Source organism: Callospermophilus lateralis, chromosome 6, assembly GCF_048772815.1.
Source record: "Callospermophilus lateralis isolate mCalLat2 chromosome 6, mCalLat2.hap1, whole genome shotgun sequence".
NCBI classification, from domain to species: domain Eukaryota; kingdom Metazoa; phylum Chordata; class Mammalia; order Rodentia; family Sciuridae; genus Callospermophilus; species Callospermophilus lateralis.
The window spans coordinates 57,460,029-57,482,790 of record NC_135310.1 but is presented as its reverse complement, the minus strand read 5'-3'; the positions used below and the strand labels follow the sequence as shown (position 1 = coordinate 57,482,790).

Genomic DNA, 22,762 nt, shown 5'->3' with positions numbered 1-22,762 from the left:
CCAGGTTGAACTTCCAGGAAGACAGAAGAGGAGGTAATTGGCACTGTGCTAATGAGAGCAAGACTGTGGTTAGAAACTCATCAGTTAGAGAGCAATGACATGAGGGAAAACCAGTTGATGTGTTTTTCCTCCCCCTAAACACTTCTTGTCCCTCATTTTCCACAAAGTGTAGCTTTCTAAGCTTCTTTATGTGGAAGTGATACCTGTCTGGTCTTTACAGGAGAATCTTCCAGTGGAACATCTTTCCTGAAAAGAATGATTTCATAGTAATAAGAAAATAAAAAGAGCAAGGCCCTAAGCAACTCAGTGAGACCCTGTCTCTAAATAAAATATAAAAAGGGTCTGGAGATGTGCCTCAGTGGTTAAGCATCCCTGGGTTCAATCCCCAGTACCAAAAACAAAAACAAAAAAAGAGCAAGGGATATAAAAGATTTGTCCTTCCTATTCTTTTCTTTGAATCTCCTAGTTTCTTTTAGCCGTAAGAACCAGTCAAGAGAATTTTTATTTCCATGTTGACTGCCTAAAATTTGAATCATCACGTCCTTTGACTTGACTGAAAATTTACTGTCTGTACTTCTACCAAAAGATGTTAGTGGAGCCACAACTCAACATCTTTTCTAGAGTTACACTGTCAGTTACACGATGGTTCCAACCACTCTCTCATCAACCTAGCCCTGCTTTAAAGAGGGAAACAAAACCACAGGGCAGCCAGTTCCTTTCACCCTGTCCTTAGCTCTCAACCACCAGTTGGGGAGGCCCCAGATTGCAATGGTGAATGCTTGACAGAGAGAAGAGTTGGTCTATATTTGATGAACATCCACATAAGTGTGACAACAGTGTTGTTATAATCAATCCATTGTGATTCCTCTTTGTTCATTGACTTTGAGTTACTTGCAGGCTTCCTCCCCCAGCATGTTAATAAATACCCTCTGGGTCAGTAGAAAGTGGAATGTTGGTGCTTATGTTCTTCATGAATGCTAAAGAAGCTACTGCTTTTGACTCTATCTACAATCAGGGATGGCCCTAGGGCTACTTGCGTGCTACCATACCTCTCTGACCAGTGGGGTTGGGAGCTTCTTGTCTGGTGTGGTTATAGTTGGAATGGCAGGTATCCTGGGTTTCAGCCTTGTCCTTTGTCACTGTGGGTTCTGGTGGAAGATTATGTTCATTCTAGGGGAAGGAGTGGGCTGATGGCAGATGCTGTCCTGTTCACGTGGAAATCTGGGTGGGCAGAGAGACAGCTGTGGTAGTGGGTGCTCCAGGAGAAGTGAGGGTGATGTGCTCTGGAAAGGTCAAAGACAGGAAATGGTGGGGATGATGTTGATTGTCCAGGAAACCTGACCGCCTGTCCATGGTGCCTGCTGGCATCTCCATTACTAAATGCATGGAGTCAAAGAAGAAATGTCCTGCATTCTATTGAGTTCTCTGTACAGTAGGAAGGGTTTCTCACAGCCTTGCAAAGCATCTATGGCTGAGGAGAAGTCCAGTCAGAGCCTTCCGTGCTTCCGATGACACATTTTTTCACTTTGCAGTGGTGGTGACAGTCACACTGGAGCTTGATTCTCATTCATTGGGTAATTGGTTATTTTAACACAAACTGTGACTAAGGAACATGATTACACACCTGTCAGCCATATGATGGGAAAGAGAGCTGTCTGTGAGCAGAGTAACAGGCCACATTTCTACTTCAGGTCTCTGTGGAGTCTTCTCCATCAAAGATGTCATTTTTCATTTTTACCTTGAAACAAGACAGACATTACAGCTACTGCCTTGTCTGTATCGTTTATAGGAATTGCTGCCACAGATGCTAATCTTAACTAATACAATTTCATTTTGATTATATCTTTGTAGACATCAGATCCTAGAGGACAAGAGGGCAGGATGTAATATACAGACAAATGAGCATAAATGTTATGCAGTACATGTAAAGCAGCTTCCTGTGGCAAGGGGAAGGGTAGGGAGAGAGAGACATCTAGATGTTTTACGGAAGGAGGACATTTTACTTTAAGATGAGATCAATCAGTATAAAAGGAGGCCTTTTCAAGTGGCACAGGTGACTAAGGGATGGGAGTTCTCAGTATGCAGAAGAAATTACCAGGTGATGATGAGTAATGTCTAAGGATTGTAAAGAAAAACATGGCATGTCCAAAAGATGAGGATGAATGTGTTAAAAATAAATAAATAAAGCCCGAACCTCAAAGACTGCAATTTTGAACTGAATTCTAAAGTGAATTAGGCCTAATAAAGACTGCAATGTTTATTTAAAAAGAAAACTCCTTGGGTCGGGTGCAACACCACATGCCTGTAATCTCTATGGCTCAGGAGGCTGAGGCAGGAGGATTGCAAGTTCAAAGCCAGTCTCAGCAAAAGCAAGGCGCTAAGCAACTCTGAGACACTGTCTCTAAATAAAATACAAAATAGGACTGGGGATGTGGCTCTGTGGTTAAGTGCCCCTGGGTTCAATTCCTGGTACCCTCCCTCCCCCCAAAAAAACTCCTTCAGGTTCGGGGTATAGCTCAACAATAGAGGCCTTGCCTAGTAAATGCAAGGCCCTGGGTTCTATCCCCAACACCAACAAAACAAAGAGCATGCACACTTGTGCACACGCACACACACCCCCCCACCCACACACTACACACTGCCAAATCCAATCAACCAAGCAATCCCAAACAAAATTTTAGACTTTCAAATCAGAAAATGTCTGCTAGCTTGCACAATCTCTGTAAAAATGGTGAACCAACTTCAATTGTTCAGAAGCTCTTTTGCTCTTCCATCTTCTCTGAACCCATGTCTTTGATGAGGTTTTTCAGCTTGGAAAGAGCATGTGGATTACGATGTATGTGTGCACTACCTCTGCTGAGCATGTAAGTCTGCAAACGACAGAGGTGTACTCTATTATTCAGTTAGGAGCAAGGTTTTTACAGGGTGAATTAGTAGCTGGATAATAAGTAATGGAGAGTGATGATATGACTGGTATTCAAGAGGATTAACATGAAAATCTTGCATAACAAAAATTACGCAAATAATTCTTGGTGTGGTGATGTCCATGGGGTCAACATATAGTAGTACCACGATATAGTCCTGGGTGAGTGGGGGTATTTATTGATGGAGATCCTGTCCCGGGAATACTTAACATGTGAGGAGATCAAAAGAAAAGCAGAATGCTTATTCACAGGGAAGAGAACCCATAATAGGTGGCAAGAGAGACAGAAGTGGCTATTAAGTGTCGATTGTGTCCAGGTTGGTGGAGGATTAGGATACTGATTAGTGGGCGTGTTGAAGCATTTTTAAGATGCCTCAAACCTTCACCAGTATCTTCGGATTGGCATTTGCCTTGGCCACTAAGCATTCTTTTAGCTGCATGCAACTTAATTTTAATCAAGACTTTAATGATAAGAAAAGGTAGTGAATCCCCACGCCTTCCTGCCAGCTGCATTTATTTTTCTCTCTAGGAAAGAAGGCAGATTTGTGAAATCTAAGTAAATGTCACACATAGAGTGCTTACTCTGTGCCAGGCATCGTGTGGGGCATGTGAAGGATTGTCTCGCTTAATCTTTGCTGCAGATTTCTGAACTGGATGTTTTCCCCTCATTTTACTGATGCTTAGGTGCCCTGCCCCCATCAGTGGTGGCACCAGGAATCAAACTCCAGTTGGTTGGCCCCCACTGGCCCTCTTCACCCCTCTCTGTATTGACATTCTCAATCTAGTGGAACATGGGTGCTTGGTGTTTTTCTTGCTTCTTGCTTTTTCTTGTCTGCTGATGAGAACATTTTTCCTTTGCCTTTCGTAGTTGGTTTTAATTTAATTTTACAAAATTATAATTATTTAAAAAGCTAAATTTCAAATAATATATAAATGTGTGACATATAATACTTTATAGATAGACCCTGGCAAGGGACCGTTGGCTTTATTGTTATCACTGAACTTAAAAAATTAAAATGTTTCGACCATGCGGGCTGCATACAGTTCATTTTAGGTGCATGGTTACCCAAATTGCCTACTCTTACCAGGCACATCAGGATGCTCAACAAACAAATGAACAAATGAATGAGCGTAGAGCCAAGGGAATCATTATGTAAGTGGCCCTGCCACTGTGGTCTGCGTTTTGTGGAGTCACAATGCCACATATAGTGGTTTTATATAAATATAGAGTAGTGTATTCTAAGTTTATGGAATTACACAAAATATTTTTATAATTCAAAGACAGGGTCTATTATCCCTTAAGGCAATGAAATTTCTTTATTACACTTGGACATTTGATTACCTATAAATGCTGCTGGTTTTTATTAATAAGGAAGGTTAAAAATCTGTAATAATTCAACCAAGTGGTAATTCTTATTCCTCTTTCGGTCTTTTCCACATCAAACCAGAGCAGTTTTTTTGTTCTATGGTTAGGCAAGAACCACAAAAAGAGGTTTATTGAATCTAGACTCCTGTGTTCTTGAAAACATATCTGCATCTTTCTAGGTCCCAGAGAAAATATTTGAGCTCTCCATCTCACCTTGGAATTCCATAATTTTCAATTTGTGGGTATTCAAAATATAAGTTTTCAAAACTAGTGAGCCCCAGTGAGCAGGCTGTCCCTGGGTGTCTCCTTCCCCATCTGTGGGCAGGGTTTCTCGTACGGGCTCTCCTGGCACCAACCTGTTTCCACCTGTAGTCTCCATCCTCCCTCTCCTCCCATATCTGTGCAAATGCAGAGAGCTCAGAGCAGCTGGTCCTTCCTCCTCGTGGCTCAGGGTTGGGGTCTGCTCGGCCTTGAGCTGTGCTCTTGTTGCCCGTATTCTTTCTGCCTGCTAGGTTGGCCCCTTGACTATCCCTCCATGTGTGCTCTGCTGACGTCAGCCTTTCACCACAGGGGACAGACCAGGGGGACACAGGTGATGATGCCTCTAGTAATACTTACAGTTTCTGTTGCTCGTTTTCACGTGATTGCTGTCTGTTCCTATGCCTGGTGTCAGGACCCTTGCATTCAGAGTCCAGCTTTATCTTTTGAAGCTCTTGAACCTTGGGCAAGTTACTTAACTACTCTATACTTTGGTTTCCTCATTGACAAAGTAGAGGTGATGTGGTAATAGAGATTTCATAAAGGTTTGGGGAGCTTCAATGAAATGAAATCTGTAAAATAGCTAGCACAGTGTCTCGCACAGAAAAGTCATGAAATCTTATTATTTTCACAGTGACTTCTATATTGAATTTTCTTCCTTTGCACCTAGTGAGAGTTCCATGAAGCAATCACTGAGTTGGAAAGTTCTGGAAGTGGTGATGCCTGTAGCCTCTGGTCAGGAGCCTCCTCTGGTGGATGCCATCTAGAGGAACAGTGGTGGGCAGTTGAGATACCAGGGTCTAGAAGAACTGGAATAGTTTGGGAATTTTGGTAACTAGAAAGGCTGGGAGAAGGAGGGAATGGAGCAGACAGAAGGGTCTGGCTGCTCACTGTGCAGGCTGGAACCACATATTATTTTTCTCAATTTATACAGGTCACTCTTTATTGTTTCCTCTGGCTTTGACCCCCCAAATATACCTCCTTGAAAGGTGATGATAATGACAAAAACAACAACAATAAAGTGGGAGACAGAGGAGCAAGAATTAACTCAAGTTGTCTTGCTTAACTTAGCCTGATAACTCAGCTTCACCAGGCCTGTCCCTAAACCCTAGTCAAATTCTGCTGAAATGATTATTCTCTATTTAAACATGTCACATTCCCACCTTTTATTACCTCCATTCATCATCTGCTGAATGGCTGGGATTTAAAATTAAGACTCCAGAGAGTACCATTTGAGCAGAGGTCATTATTTATGAAGCCCCTCTGCCGCCATCTTTACATTTGGTTCCTCAGAGAGGCTCATTGGTCCTGGGTTTGGTAATTTAGGCCTTTTTCCTCTTTAAGCCTAATGACGCCTCCGTTAACAGGTCAAGTGGCACATGGATTGTAATTGAAGCTGTCAGGAAGACCAGCCTGTTCAGAATCACATCCGGACTTCACACTCTGAAAGACCCAGGGGGCAAAGCCAATGGATGTGTCACCCCATCTTTCTCCTGTGCCTGCATTCACTGGCATAAATCAGCTTCACTACATGTTGGTCAGAACGTTTATGGGGACAGAGCACAGTAAAAGTCAGGATTTCATTCCGGTCCTGGGATTTCCTCTTCATGTCCAGGCTGATTTCAGATCTTTACAAACATTGTATGATCCCCACTATATTTCCTCCTCAAGAAATCTTATTTTTAGTACAAATTGTAGAATGCTGCCTATAAAACTGACCCAAACCAGAGCAGGATACCTTCCTGCAGGCCAGAGGAGGATCAGAGTGGCAGATTGAAGGCATATCCATAGGGGACAGCAAGCTCCTGCCAGACCAAGTACACAGATCAAAGGGCCCAAGGCAGGGCTGGAGTCAGGGTGTGGGTGAGTGGGGATTGGTGGGTAAGTGGCTCAAAACTGAGCTGGCCGGGAGCCAACAAGAGAGCAGGGAGAACAGCCTTGGAACATCTGTGGGCCTGCTCGGTTGGTTGGTGGGCACCCAGGGATGGCGTAGGCTGAGACTTAGCTTAGGAACCACCCAGAGAAGACGGTATGCGATTCTATCATATTCAGACCCTGATTATGATATTTCTGTGCTTTCTGGTATGAGAAAAAGATGTTGATCTGAGTGCTGAGCCCTATTACAAACAACAATTGTGACATCATGTCTTTGACAAGTATTACTGCTGGTTCAGAATTTATACTCCTTGACCTAAGAATTAGAAACTAATTTGAAGACAGCATTCGGCTCACTTGGTGACTCATAGCTGTCCATGAGTACCCTCTCCAGGGTTATGCCCTTTGAGTTATTTCTTCCAGAAATGGTGAGAAATGTGCATCAATTCATCTACATCCTCTCACATGTTTTCCAGTGTCAGTCTTTCCTTTTCCAAGACCTGTACATGTGTGATGTGATAGGTCACCATAAAGGGCATGTTCTGTGACTGGCACAGGGCAGTCTAACTCATCCAGGAGCATAACCTAAGCCTCTTGCGGCACATTCCCACCAGCTGAGCTAATTAGCTAAGGATCTGCCCAGGGCTACATTGTTGTATCTGTCCCCTGGCAATAAGGGAGGGTGCTGTGGATTGAGCAGAGGGTGGCAACTGGCCTTTGGCTCTCTGAACACTCTGTCTCACCACCTTAGACAATTACAGCTGGCCAGGCCTGTTTCTCAGCAAGTCAAGTACAGGGGCCCAGTTGAACTAATTTATCCAAGGGTATCTAGTGCTTTGATGAACTAACTCATGTTCACCAAAGTCATAATCTCAATCTGCATTTATGTACCAGAGTCAGGAATGAATGAAATAAGACAACACAAATACCCTCTGTAGTCTGTACAGCATCATCTACAGGATTAATAAAAAATAATGTAATGTTCATGATGCTTTTAGCAATTCACAAAGGAAATCTCTAAAGGTTCTGAATAGTTGAGTGACTTCTGTAGCAATGTCTCTTCTGATATTAAGGGGCCTACATATCATAATCAATGATCTGAAGGCGAATTAAAAAGTCAGGATAAAGAAGCTGGTTTAAGGATTAATTCCATCAATTTTGAAATTCTGGCTCCCTTGGGCTGTGCCTGAGACCTGCTGATGTGTGCTGCTCTGCCTCTTTTACGAGGCTCTTTGTAGTCCCCCCACCCCTGCGTCTGTTTTATTTGTCATTAAACACCCTCCTTTCCTAATTTCCTTAGTGTATTCAATCTTGGAATGCAAAACCAAATAATTATGAAAACCTCCCTTCATTAATAATATATATTTTAAATGTAATGACGCCAGTATTTTCGAGTTATTGCATACTGATTTCCTTTTGCCCCTAGCACAGGGTTAGTAAATCATCAGGGGATAGAACAGGACCCTGGAGGCAGACTGCATGGGTTTGACTCCTGGTTCCACCACTTGTTAGCTTGTGTGACTTTGCATAAACTACATAACATCTCTGAGCCCCAATTTCCTCACTTGTTAAAATGGAGATAATGATAGCACCTACCTTCCCTGGAGGTTATGTGTGAGGTTGTGTGCATTAAATGTGTTAATGCACACGAAGCACCTAGAATGGTGTCCGGTGTATACCTAAGGGCTGTAGAAATGTTAGCTGCTATTAACCCTGAAAACATCCAGAGCAGAATCTTAATCTGGTTAGTGGTGTGCTTCCTAGTCTCATCGGAGGCCAGGCTATTTCTGGGGGAGACATCTTGTAGATAATAAAATTCCTCCTTAATGTTGGGATCCTGTTTTAACCTTGTAGATGGGGGCTTAGAATCCTCTTGTAGCCCTTGCCTTTTTAATATTTTCTCTGATTTCTCAGGTCCTCCATGAGGTCTGCATATAAAGATTGGCTCCCCCCCCAACCCCCCGCCTAGTCATTTCGGAGAACAGGAATAAAAGGACCAACTGAAATGTCTCGATTAGGCCAATTCTTTAAGCATTTTATAGGTGCCAACCGATAGCAAAGTGGAATCATTTGTGTTCCCCTGCCTTTTGTTTCCCCTCACAGGTCTCTGGGTAATAGATGCAAATGAATAGTGAAAAAAGCCAAAAGGCAGGCAGTGGGCGGAGGAGGGAGTGGGGGAAGGGAGCAATCAAGGAGCTGAGATAATCCAATGTGGATTAAGGGTCCTGGAATAATCAGAAGCTGCCAGGGTGTGATGGTGGTGTGGCTTTAGCTGACAATAAAAAAGAAGGGGGCTGCGTACCCTAGCTGCTGAGCCTTACCTACAGACACTTTCCAGACAAAGGCACTCAGGTGACCTGACAAAGAGCAAACAAGATAAATGCACAAGGGTCACCTGTCCAATAATGGAAACATAGATTTAAAAATAAAAAGTAAAACCAAGGTTTTCTCAGAGCCACTTAGGAACCGCTCTGATTATCCCAGGCACGGTTGTAATATGCTGGGACCAGCATGATATATTTTAGTCCATGTGGCAGCTGTATTTCGGGCTGATGTGGAATCTGTTGCCATAACTGTTGTGCAATCCATTAAGGCCCCTGAGTAAGGGCAGCCATTAATCAGGCCCAAGATCAGCCACACACGCATGAGGCTCTGAGTGGCTCTGACCTGACATCTTTAAGGAGATGCTCATGGAAGCCATAAACATGATTCAATTCCCATTATCTTCATGTTGCATATTTGTTACCGTTATTCTTTGAAGACTCCAAATTGGATATTAAAAATTTATGATATATATAAAGGTTTGCATGGAGTGAAAAAAAAATAGCTGCAGCAAATAAGTCCTTCTCATCCATCAGAGGTGTGTGAGCTGTCAGAAGAGCCTGTGGAGGTACACAGAGCAGGCCTGTCTGCTTGCCAGTGGAGGAGAGTTATTAGGAGGAACTTCGTTGGGGAAACAGCTTCTCTCCTTTGGTCTGCATGCTAAATGGGAATTTAAATACATTTTGTTAAAAGAACAAAGTGAAACAGCACCACTGCAGGAATCCCCATGGACAGTCTTCGAGAAGCAGATGAAAGGGAGGGCAAGGGATCCTGATGCAAAGATTAGTGGCAATGTGAACTGAACAGATGCCTGGGTCCAGAGATTGATGTTTCCAGGTTCCTGGAGACTCTCCAGAGCAGGGAGCCTGATGCCAGGTAGGAGTCCTCTGCCCAACAGAAAGCTCTGCGTGGGAGCTGCGTGTGCACATGATTCAGTCTTTTCAGTGACTCGAATATTTGCAGAGACGCAGCTCATACTGTAGGGATATCTGATTGTACTTGTAGGCAGTGCAGAGTAGAAAAAATCAAAACCTTTCTGGGCCTTGGCTTAACGCACAAGAAAGGGTTAATGGATCCATTCAACATATATGTTCAGGGTTGTTTGTTATACAAGCATGGCTGGGGCTTTGTACATTTTGTGTACTCAAAGGCCTCATTGATTCAAGGGGGAACAATCATCATACATACGCTGTAATAGATGGAATGGAAATACATACAGGGACACCAGGTTAGGACTAGGAGGAAGAGTTCACGAATGGCTTCCTAAAGGAATTGCAGTCTGAATTCCGGCTTAACAGATGCATAAGAATTTTCCAGAAATGGGAAGGGGAGATGGAGTCTAGTTTTGCCCAAGGAAAGGGGGTGAAGAGAGGAAACATAACTGAAGGTAACTAGGGGTTCAGTCATGAGGAGCCAGGCCATCGAGATAAGAGCAACTGGGCAGTAATCCAAGGTGGAAAGGGAGCTATTCGTTCCTGAGACCTACCCATGTTATTCCAGTCTGAGGCAGGAGTGACTGAAGCACTCCTAGTGTCTTCGCTGAAGGACAAAAGAAATGGATTGTCACAAAGGTGTCATGAGTGTGTCATCACACACTGAAACGTAGTATGTGGTAGTTGCCCTTCAAGAGAATGTGTGTATGCATTTGAGAAAGATCAGAAAGTGACTCTTCAAGAGTTTTTCAAAGTGGAGTCTTTGTTCTGTTTCCTTGAATTTTGAAAAGAAACTATTACTTCTGGTTCAAAAAACTAGTTCTAAAATATAAAATTAATATTCCCCCGTTTCCTCTGTAACTCTTCATCTCTAAATCTTTTCTCACAATTTTGAGGTGCACTATTTTTGATGTTCCCAAGTCTGGTAACACCGCCATATGTGTGGGCTGACACAGGCTGCATCTGCTGCAGCTTGGAAGGATGTCTGGAACCTCTGCCATGCTCACCCCAGTTCTGATTCCAGGCAAAACCTTGCCTTGTTTTCAAAAGAAATCCTGAAATCACAATGAAACCCAAGTGTAAACTCCCACTCATCACAGGGAGGTACAATGGGAAGCCTCATTATCTCCCCACTCATGTGACAATAGTGTTAACCTCTCTGCTGAACCTGAAACATCACATGTCTTTAGGATAGGTGAGTGGGGCTGTTTCTAGAATGTTCCACATTTTTCTAAAGGAGTTCTCCAGAAGAGAAAGAATGCTGATCTTGCCTGAAATCTGGATATCATACTGAGATTTTGGCTCAGAGGAAGAAGTGAATTCTTTGGAGGAGAAATAAGGTTTGCTGTATGTAAGAATCACAATTTAAAATCTTGATGATTCACAGGCAAAGAGAGGTGAATATAAAGTTCAGGGCAGACGATTTTGAAGTTCAGAGGCAATCACATAATTTAATATTTATTTAAATCTTAGGTACACCAGGAACATGGATGGATGACTCTTAGCAAAATGGGAAAATCCCTGTGCAGTTTCATTGAAGTATTTTTTTTTCCCTCTGTTACAGCAAAAACTGAAGTTTTCTTAGAACAATAGGTCAAAAATGCACCTTTGGCCTGACAATCACATTTGTCATTACACATTTATAATGAAATGTAAAAAATAGTCCTCCATTGGCATTTCCCAGTAGTGTCATAAATATCTAGCACATTACTCAGAATAAAGCTACTGGGAATAAGACACATGGAGAGAGTTAGTTCATCACGAAGTGTCTTGACGTTCCTCCTTTCAGAACTTGTCACTCCAGAACAAAGTCAGACATCAACACAGTTCTCTTGGCCCCACTGGGTGCCAAGAGCTGCTAGGGGGGTGGTCCACTCCCTGCAGGCAATTGGAGAAGGCATTGTCTGTAAAGAATTTAAGAACAATAATAAAACTGGCTAAAAGTTGTTCTGCCTTATGTTGAGCTGGTGATTTTGAACAATTTCAGCATTTGTATCCTCCTCCCTGCGGAGGGTGGTTGGATCCCTCTGTCCTTCCCCCATTAAGTCTTTGTCTGGTACCCCAAATGGGGCAGATGTAGTAAGGCACTGGCTTCAATATATAAGAGATTATAAAACATATGAGAATGATTCTACATGTAGGCTAAGGAGACTTGCATGGATTCTATATTACATTGCCACCAGGTTGCTGTGGAAAGATAAGTTCATTCTTAGCACTCACTGCATCAGGCAATGGTTGAAGATGATGATGGAAAGCCAGATCAGTTCCTGCCTGCTACAGCATTGGAGATTTGGGTGGGAGACCGAAATCACATGGATGGTTGCAGGGTTGCAGCTGTGTTGTCAAGAGAAAACAAAGTGGAGATACTGGCATTGGCTAGAGAGGTTCAAGAACGCTTTTTTTTTTTTTTTCAGAAGGCAGCATAGTAGTTTTTCCAAGGCTATTCATCACACCAGAAACTAAGAAACAAACAAATAATGAGAAATTTGGCTTACAACAGCTGGTCATGTAATATCTTGAATCCTTAGGGTAAGACCCATCTCAGGGGCCACATCCTGTGTCCTCCCAGTGGTTCACTTGAGTAGGCCTGAGACTAGGTTAGAGACCATTCTGCCCACTATGCCAGGGTCTCCTCTTGGTACCTGTAGACACTGTTCTTTGATCAGGGGTTCCCAGCCCTGCTTGTACATTACAATCACCTGAAAAAAAAAAAAAAACACCCATGTTAGAGCCTCACCCTGGACCAATTTAAACCAGAATCTTGAAATGGGGGTGGGGGACTGCCAACAATATGTTAAAACAACAGCAACAACATCAAAACCCCAGGACTATTCCAATATGCAGTCAGGGTAGAGAATTACTACTCTGGATGAATGCACTCATTCCACTTAGTCCTATAATGAAGGTTTAATATTTCACATTACAAAACTTCAGAATGCAAATGAGATCACCTTGGTGAGAGGCAAGTGTTAGTGCTTACTGAGTATTTCGCGTGCCTTCCATTTCTGTGCTGTATGCCAGACACAGAAGATGGCTAGAGAATAGAATTTCTTGGGCTCTGGAGTCAGCCTGAGTGTCAGAGGGCCCAGGGCCATGGGGATTTGATGCAGAGGCAAACATAAAGTCTCAATAAAGAAGCAGGTCTCTGTCTTTCTTTCCCACTTTCACATTTCTCTACCCGCCCTCTCCTTTTACTTCCATTGCTGTTAAATTTAACCTCATAAACGGTGAGACCTTATATGAAATCTGTAGTTCTTTTGAAGAATCACATTCAAATTCTTAGATAATGGGATTTTTTTTTTTTTTTTTTTTGCCTGTTAAACACAAAGTATTGTGAGCACCTTACATGTAAGTGGAATGAATGTATTTTTGCCACTAATGTTGAAAATATCCCTAGGCATCTGGTGTGTATGAATGTGTATACATAGTACATGCATAATAAACATATTCCACCTTATGAATATTTATACACAAGATACATATATATTGAATATAGACATACATATGTAAATAGTACCCCTTGTAAACTATATGCAAATTGTGTTTCCAAGCATATGTATCATAGTGCATCAGGAATATAATAAACTTACCACCAAGTTTAGCATATTTTTAGGTGGCGTTTCTATAGAGTTGTTTATGGTAAGGTCTAGTTACTATCCATGTATATATATATATATATATATTTTTTCTTTCCCCAGTCATGTCAATGTTTGTCAAATATGAACTAAAAGTAAGTCACTGGAAATGGCAGAGTTAGATGAAATAGATGTGGTCCTTTCCTTTAAAGGAACCACACCTACACCTTACACAGAGGCTTTAAATTTTGTCATGAAGAATCTAATATTGCTGCTATCCATTGGCATCTTATGGCTTTCCTGCAACTGCCTTTTGTTATGTACTCCACTGCTACCTCGACCAGTTGGGGTTTAAAGTGGTTCTCCTTAGAGCTACATTAACTGACACCCCGATGTAGCCGCAGAGTGGTACCAGTGTGCTGAGAAGGAACATCATTGGTTTCAGTTGCCTTGACAACCACTGGACACAATAACACCTATTTTTTTCTCTGTCACAGATAATTAATCCTAAAACTACATTTTTTTAAAAGATATTTATTTATTTATTTATTTTAGTTGTAGTTGGACACAATGCCTTCATTTTTTTATGTGGTGCTAAAGATCAAACCCAGGGCCTCATGGTAGGCGAATGCTCTACCACTGAGCTCTAGCCCCAGCCCCTGTAACTACATTTTTATTGTACTCTGATTTGGTGGTGGTGATGGGGTGGAAAGGTACAATAAAAAGACATCAAGGACTAGAGGTGTTAATAAATCTCAGCAATGAAACCAAAACAACTTCCCTGCAAACTTCTTACTGACCATGATGAGATTTCACTTCCAAATTCCATCCAGTTCCCTTTTGCAATAAGTAGTAGAAACCTTTAATAAAAAAACAAGCATTACATTCTCAAATGCACAATATATGGATCCCTTTCTAAAATAACAATTCCCCAGAATAGCTGGGGAGCTCTTGGTGACACACTCAGGGCAGGTTTCATTCTATAAAGGAAACAGTACATAAGCATTGTCCTCGCTCAGCCACTGATGTGTGCTCATTGTTTTCTCCCCCGAAATCCATACATCACAACAGGTAGTTCTCAGCTGTTCCCCTGGTGCCAGACATACATTTTATCTAAAGAGACAGCAGACAGAACTACCTGCTGCTTCCTGTGCGGCTCTCCCTGTGTTTCTCTCCTTTTTCCTACTTCACTGGGGCTTTTAAAAATCAGCTGGCAGGGAGCCAGGAGCTCATCATTTTAATGCAGTGCAAAATGGAATATGCATAATTATATGCAAGCCATATGTGAGGGAGACAGCTCAGCTGTGAATTTCAGGAGGCCAGGAAAGAGAGAGCAGTTAGGGCTAAGATGAGATGAGAGCAGAGCAGAGAGCAAGTGTCACCCAAATGAATGGTTTAATGAGTGTGCTGCAGGCACGCCCCTTTCACCTACCTCTCCCTTCTCGCCAACTCCAAACCAGAAACCAATGGAGATTAGAAAGAGACGACTGTATGCAAGCGGTATTGCTAATGGGTTTGGTTAATGTCTCCATTTAAACTTCAGCTTTCTTAATTAACAGTGTAGATCAAAATAACCAGTAACTTATAATGCAGCTTCTTAATTAAATCTTTTCTTTCCTTTTTTTTCTTTTTCTTTTTTTTTTTTAACTGCATTTGATTGAAGAATCATTGTTCTTACTAGATCATTGCTCCATTCAGATTTTTAATTTAAGAATTGAGGGGAATCAGTTTATCTCTTAATAGTATTACAATGCAAAATATAACTATGCAAATTGCTTTTCTTATGGCCTTGCTATTAGAATTTTTTAAAAGTGCATTATCTAGAGATTGCTTAAGCATGCCAAAAAGTTTAAACACGTACGTATGTCATGTAATCCTAAATGTGCCATGAACAGTGCACAATGGGAGACTAAAGTGGTGGTGATTTCAAAAAAAGTTACTTGATTTGGGTTTTGCTTCATGTTGTTTTAGCTATCACACCACAATGAATTTGAACGTTCCAATTAAACAGCGTAAAGAAAAATGAATCCCAAATTTTGATATCTAAAAGGCGTACTGCGTATTTAAACAAACTTCTTAATAATGTTGTTATTTTTGGATTCCCGTTTGTTTAATGATCTGAGCTGTTATGCTTTTAGCTTTTTTTCTTCCATTATTTGTAAGTCCCTAAATAGGCCATTATATTTCCCTTCAGGCTAGAGATGAAGATGGACATGCTGAAAATTTTCCCCAGCAGCACTATGCTAAGGAAACTCCAAGGCTTGCCTTCAAGAATAACTGCGAACTACTTGTAAGAATAACATACTTACGACAAGTCTAGAATGTTACTTTAGCACAGTGAAAACAGTTTTTGAAAGGGTTTGTTCATTATTACATAATTTATGAAATATTATAGTTTTTTTCTGTATAGAGTTCTAAATGCTAATTCTGATATCACTGAATATTAATTATAAGATCTCAAGTTGTTTGCACATCTTTTATAACTGATTATAGAGCTTGAATGGCCCTGTCTTTATGAGCTTGTTTTGTATAGTAGTTTATAAGCAGCCACTTGGAGAATGGCTAGTAAAGTTAAAAATATGAAGACAGTTGATATATGGAGCTTGGAAAAAAACCAACCCCACCCCACCCCTCCTCCTACACTAATTGCACACTATTGTAGGGGACAACCATTGTACTACTTCGTTCTGCTACGAAAGATAGCAAAGTTGACGCGCAGTACTCCCTTTAGAATTCAAGAATTCCTCCATTCTCTTGCCAAACTCAGTCGTCTCTCCTCTGCAGAAGGAGTCAAAGCAGTGACAGCAAGGGGGGGTGTTTACAAATTGTGAGCGGGAGGACATCAGCTGTGACAGAAACTGGGTTCCAACGCAGGGTTAATTTGCTGTTCATTTTAGCATTTACAGTGAGACAAGATGAAAAGCAAGCAGGAATGCCTATTATATTTCTATTAGATGAATCTGTTGGGACCTAATGTTCTTGATTAGCTTTTGAAAATGAGTGCTCCGCAATGCATTTTCTGTTTACCTAAAGTAAACAGAGAATGAATTGTCATTTATTTAGAGATTCAAACACTGCTTTTGAAAATGAAGCTTTATGAAGGATCTAGCTATGCTATCCCAAAACGTTCTTTTCTTTTCAATTGCATTAAAGCAAAACATTTGCTCCAACTAAATGAAAAAGGGAAGAGAATGAGGATGCTCAGTTGTTACATTTTGAGGTAGTTTAATTTCTGTTTAGTTTTTCGGCCAAATATAGTACAGCTCTGCCAGGTCTCTGCATTAGGAAATCCCACATGTAACAGTCTTTGGATTTAGCTCTGATACCAACTGTTCATTAAAAACACAGTGTCCAAAGAACAGGAGAAGAGAGAAAAATACAGGTCTTACCATTCTAGCCGCAGGAGCTAGATGTTGACAGAACCACCTCTTCCCTGGCCACAGTCTGCAGGGTTACAATAGCTCCACTCATTCTGTGTGCCATCCCTTGACCAACCAATCCACAGGGAGAGGTACAGCTTTTACATGAAAATCACCTGACATTTTATTTGAAAGCTCTTAAACTTCCAGACCTGCTAGCATTACCTGTTCTGGGGAAAGGCTTTCCACTTCAGTCTGAATGTTTCTCTCCGTAACGATGGTTAGACCAGAGGGGCCATTTATGCTGTGTTTTGGTATCAGGATGCTTTGAGGCAGTAGCTTACTTCTTTTTAGAGAAATTGTTAAAAGTAATGTGCTGTATTTAATTTTTTTTTTTCTATTTACTGGAAAGTGAACGTGCTTGAGTCCTGGTTGCGGTCAATTTATTCAGGAGGAAGTAAGAAGTAACTGTGAACATCTTTTCCAGTTGTCTTTAGAGAACACGGGTGTCTTATCATTGCGGTGCTTACGCACCATATTGTGTTGGCAGTAGTTTTGAGAAATTGGTAGGATCTTCATCCTTCTAGCCACTGTTAGAAATGCTTTATTTTGTTCAGTATACTTTCCTGTGAAAAAAAGAAAAAGAAGAAAAAAGAGAAAGCACAAGTAAGCTTATTTCTCCAAGGAGAAATTTCATTTTTTTTTTTTCAGCTGCAAGAAAAGTGATGGTTCTTGGCTGTTATGAAGTCCTGAGAAGTTATGCTTCTATATGAAAAAGACTTGTTCATTCTTGAGAGAGAAATAGGAAGTCCTTGGAGTTTTCTCAGTGCAGCATAGAGCAGATTTTTAAAGAATCTGTCAGAGAAGACAGCAAGCTCTACTCCAAAGTGCTTTTTTAGCTTAAGGGTTTTGCCTGCTTCTTGCATGGTTCACTGAAGCCAGAGCAGCAGCCAGTTAGCAAAGTGTGGGAGAAAGCATTGAGGGCACAGGTTTTTGCTAGGCTCCCAGAGGATCAGGAGCACATGGCTGGCAGGCTAGTCCTCTGGGCCATGGGCACTGATAGACAGCACCGTGGACAGGTAGACGGGACAGTACCTGGACTTTATTATTGACTGTTCAATGTCTCTGCCTTTCCCCTCCAGCCTCTGCTTCTTGGAAGAGGGAGGAATATTAAGTCTAAACAAAAGCAAAGTAAAATCGATGCCTGGAATATACAACTCTGTATCATTAGAAGGCACTGACAAAGAAAGCACTGGCTGATAAGAAAATCTGCTGTGCAACTGTAGATTTCCTGTAGGGCATTGATTTTTCCATTTAAAACCCAAACTGTGATATGTGCCTTCACACTTAATGTACAACACAGATGACTAGATATTTAGCTTGGTGACTAAGATTCTTTAGTTGGTGACTATACAGTCTTTTCCTTATGTTTTTTATTAATTATGGAAGTTCAAGGCTATCGAGATGAATGATATTAGATAAAATAATTGCTATGAGATGTACCACAATTTGGTGTGACCACCTACCTCTTCATAGATAGGTATGGATACGTGTGTATGCGCGTGCGCGCGCACGCGCGCGCACACACACACACACACACACACACACACACACAGTATTCTGCTGGCATTTCCAAATTTATGACCAAAGAAGATAACTTTCAGTAGAAGAACATGTAGGAAATTTGCATCCTGTTAACCCTATAGCAACATGGCTTACAAGGTGCCAGAAGAGGGAACATTTAGGACCAACCATGGGTGGTTAGTCCTTACCTCTAATTCCAACTCCATTGTCAGTGGTCACTTTTATTATTTTTGCTTCATTATTTTGGGACTGGAAAGCTTCTCATTTCCCCTAATCAATCGCTCATGTCACTGGTGGGCTTGGGTTACCAGCCAGAGCAGGAGGAGTTCCTGAAGCGTATGGTGAGTTCACACCTTCTCATCAGCCAGTTCTTTCTCAGTTCTTGAAAACTGGCTGGGAGTAACACCTAGCAGAAACAGGGCATATGCTGGGTCCTTGGGGGAGAAAAACTTAGAGCTAGAAGAAAAGGGATGCTGAAAGGTTTTGAAGAGGGAAATAAAGACAACAGGGACTACTTCCCAAATTTACTTATGACCAGGCCTCAGGGAACAACACTGTATTCGGGACGAAGGACAAAAATATAACCACAGAATAGCAGCAACTGAAGTAATATTATTTAGTTGGAAAGAACCCAGGTTTAGAAAGTCCTGAAAGGGGGAATCAGAGAAAGGAAACTCAGGGGTAAAAATTAGCTTGTCTTCCTCAGTTTCAGATTCCTGAGTCATCGCCTAGACAAAGTCTGAATCCCTATGGCTTTTCCTCAGGCTGTTAGGGATGAGGGTTTTGCTGAGGGAAGGGGAGGGAGCCCACAGCTGGCAGGCTAAACAAAAATAGAACGGGAAAGAATTCTTTCTGGTCACTTACAATGCCAGTGTAGGGAGAAGATGAAAACTATTTTAGTTTTGTGGCCTTGTGAACAGAGATGATGGGAAGGAGAGAGCTTAGGTTGTTCTTCTGGGACTGTTTTTCCTATCTCATTTCCCTGTGCAGGCGGGCAGGCAGGTGATTTTAAGAGTTTCCTGTAGTCCTTTTGCAGTAGAAATGTCCTGTATGAATATAGTGTTCAGTTAACAAGGCTTTCCTGAGCATCTTCTATGCACAAGACATTGGATAGGCCAAATAGAAAAAGACAGTCCCTTCCCAGAAGGTGCTTAAGAAGAATAATGAATATATAGAATTATAGGTATCAAACATATGGGCTCTCAAGTCAAAAAGTTAAAAGTTTACCCTAATTAGACTCTGTAGCTAAGGGTCATAGGCACAAAGGCTTAAAATTGACCATGATATTTCTGACATTGTATTGGGTACCTGTTTTACCTCTTAGTCCTCTCTGAGCTTCAGATTTTCATCCGTAAAATGTAATCATAAAAGGCAATAAATTTAGAGGCTATTGTAAAGATTGAAGGAGATGGCATGTTTAAAGTGCCTGGTGTATAGTAAGAGCTCACGACATCATAGCTGCTATTAATGATTCTTTTTATAGTGATGATTGTCATCATCACATAGTGAGCTGTGACCCAAAAGAGTCCTAGCAAAGTTCTGGAGTACAAAGGAGGATGAGAGTATTTCCTGGTGCAGTCATGGAAGACTGAAGAAAAGATACCCTTGAGCTAGGCCTTATAGGGGTCGGGCTTTGAAAGTTGGAGTGGATTGTCAGAGGAGTGTTCCAAGCAGAGGTACGTAGCATGGGCGAAGGCAGGGAGATGAGCAGTGCAGGCCGGGGACCCTGCACCCTGCTTAGAATCTCAGTTGGCTGGGTGTAGAGTTCCTGAAGGCAAAAGGGTCGGCAGGCAGGCAGGGCCCTATGCAGGGGTCTCAATAAGCAACACGATCATATCGAGTCTGGATTTTAGCTGTTCGGTTTCATGGAAATGACTGTTGCTTCTGTGGATTATTATGGGAGCAGCTTGGGAGGCTGAGGTAGGAGGATTGTGAGTTCAAAGCCAGCCTTAGCAACTTAGCGAGGCGCTAAACAACTCAGTGAGACCCTATCTCTAAATAAAATACAAAATAGGGCTGGGGATGTGGCTCAATGGTTGAGTTCCCCTGAGTTCAATCACTGGTACCCCCCCCCAAAAAAAATTATTATGGGAAGTTTCTAATGTGTATAAAATTAGAGTAGTGAGAGTCATATAATGTACCCTTATGTTCCTTTCATCTAGCTTTAACAATGATCAATTCAAACTAATCTTGTCCTATCTATCCACCCCCACTTTTTTGCAGAATTATTATGAAGCATATATGCTTCTTTTTTGGTGTTTTGTCTTTGTTTTTGGTAAAGACTTTAGCACCCCTCTTCCTTGGCTACAAGACTCCATTAATACTGATTGAATTGAGAATTGGAGCTTTGGAATTATGCACACATAAAACAAATGACTCCTTGCCCAGCACAACTTTGTAAGGCTTGAGCAATCAGACCAAGTTTAAAAACTCCTAGAGGTGAAAGATACACGATAGTGCCAGTTGTCCCTTGAATATTATTTGCTTTCAGGCCTCTGATTCTAAATGTATTTATTTAAAAATAAGATTATGTCTCTGCAGTCCAACCCAGCCTTTCAGTACATGTAAGCCTTATCACAGCAATGAGGGAAATTCTGGATTTCTGTCATAGACTAGCCATTGCTACCACTTTCCTGCTAGATCATAGAAATACAATAAGAGCCATCAAAAAGTAATAGAATCTGCCATATTTCATTTGAATCTTAGTAGGCTTTTCAAAATAGGTGCAATTGACCAAAGACCCTCTCCTTAATACTATTGTTCTAACCAAAGCCAGATTTCTGCCCCAGCTCAACTACCGTTTACAGACTGTTTCTCTCTGATGTTATAACCAAGCAGCAGGGGCACTGAAAGTTAAAATTCGTGGCAACACACTGGAATTCACATCACATCAAATAAAACATCACATGATGTATGCATGAGTAGTGTACTGTGTACCAGTTTCCTGAAACAGTAATCATAACAACCCCAAAGGTGGAGAATGACCCAGAAAACCCAGGGACTGGTGGCCTTCTAGAGAGAGTTGACCTATCTCACCTCCCCTGACCCCAACCTCCTGGTCTCTTTAGTCTGGGGCTATTCCTATGTTCCCATTGCTTTCTGAACTATTTTTTAGAAAAATCAAACTTTCTGGAAATTAAAGAAACAATGTTGGTCGAAGCAAAGGGCAGCTCCATTGGGTGTGGCACAGTTGTGCTCTCTAGCAAGACCTTCTAGAACTCTCAACAAGTGGAGGGGGTGGATGGCCCTCACTGCCTCTGCTGCCACCTGTGCTGTTGCTTCACCTTGTTCTCCAGCTGTGTCTGCTGCTTTTCTCTCTCTCTCTCTCTCTCTCTCTCTCTCTCTCTCTCTCTCTCTCTCTCTCCAACCTCTTGGCTCCCATTTCTGCCATATCTTGTGGCGAGGTCCTTTCTCTTTTCCTGTACAATGAGCCTCTGGGCCATAGAGGACCATCTCCTTTCTCCTGCCACCTATGTGAATTGTATTTCAACTCTCTCTTTAGTTTCAGCTGGGGGAGGAGCCAGCTGGGCTAGAGGTCCACAGCTTCTGCTCTGATATAGGGGCTGTTCAGAGGGGAGGAACCCCCTGGTTACCAGTAGGTTCCCTTTGCCAGGGCATGGGGGAATTTTTCAATTGCCCAAAAAAGGTCCAAGGCATAATGGTTTGTTTTTCATTCTGGCTTCTCACACAGTATGTCACAGTAGTTCTCAGAGGTGTGGGAGACGCTGGGGCTAATGAATAAGAGCAGGAGTCTTAATCCCTGTTTTTCAGATACACCAGCTGTGCAATCCAGGCTGGTTTCTAACCTTCCCGGAGCCTCCATGTCTTCATTAATCAATAAGCATGAATACAGAACCTACCCACCTCGAAGGGTTGTTTTGAGGAGTAAATCAGATCACAGATGTAAAGCACTAAGCATTCCGGGAACATGTAAAAGCTCCATAAACAGTAGTCTTATTACTATTAAAACAGAGTGAGAAGGATGCATTAAAGAAAACAAGACCTTGAGGCAAATGCTGGCAGCACCTGTCTTTATTCTCTAACTCAAGTCTTTTCCCAATTGGTTTAGATGTAATCTTTCCAAAGTCCAAGTGCAGTATTTTAATTTAGGTTAAAGAACTTCAGAGAACCCTTGACAATTTATCTACTTGCCTGTTGTGTCCAAGGAACTAAAGATGCCCGTTGGCTGCATAGAAAATGTTAACTGGTTTGTGAAATATTGCAAAGTCTGAATATATTTGGAAGAAGAATCTAAAAAAAAAAAAAAAATGGTATGGTGTTGTGGTGAAGAATTTGGATTGTTGTGCCAGACAGTTTTGTTCAGATTTAGGAATCTCTACGGCTTTACCTACTGGCTTTGGCCTTGAGCAAGTTACTAAATCTCTGTCGGTGTCCGCAGCTATAAAATGAAGACAACAGTACCAATCTGCTAAGGTTGGTGTGAGAACTAAATGAATGAATTCCCACAAGGTGCTTGGAAAAGTATTTGGCAAACAATTGGCAATTAATAAATAAGTGTTGCTATGATTTCGATTTTTCCAAGGTTGCTTGCTTTCAAACACTTCATA

General features: G+C 41.7%; 1 protein-coding gene across 2 annotated transcripts in view; it reads left to right on the top strand.

The window, feature by feature from the left end:
- Sobp (sine oculis binding protein homolog) overlaps positions 1 to 22,762 on the top strand; it is a 160,199-nt gene that overhangs the window by 76,418 nt on the left and 61,019 nt on the right. The window contains exon 5 of one of the 2 annotated variants that reach the window (XM_076859881.2): positions 15,446 to 15,541. The exons of the other annotated variant lie outside the window; for it this stretch is intronic. Within the exon in view, the coding sequence (XP_076715996.2) occupies positions 15,446 to 15,541 (96 nt within the window). The remainder of the gene's footprint in view (positions 1 to 15,445; positions 15,542 to 22,762) is intronic. 2 annotated transcript variants of the gene reach the window in all.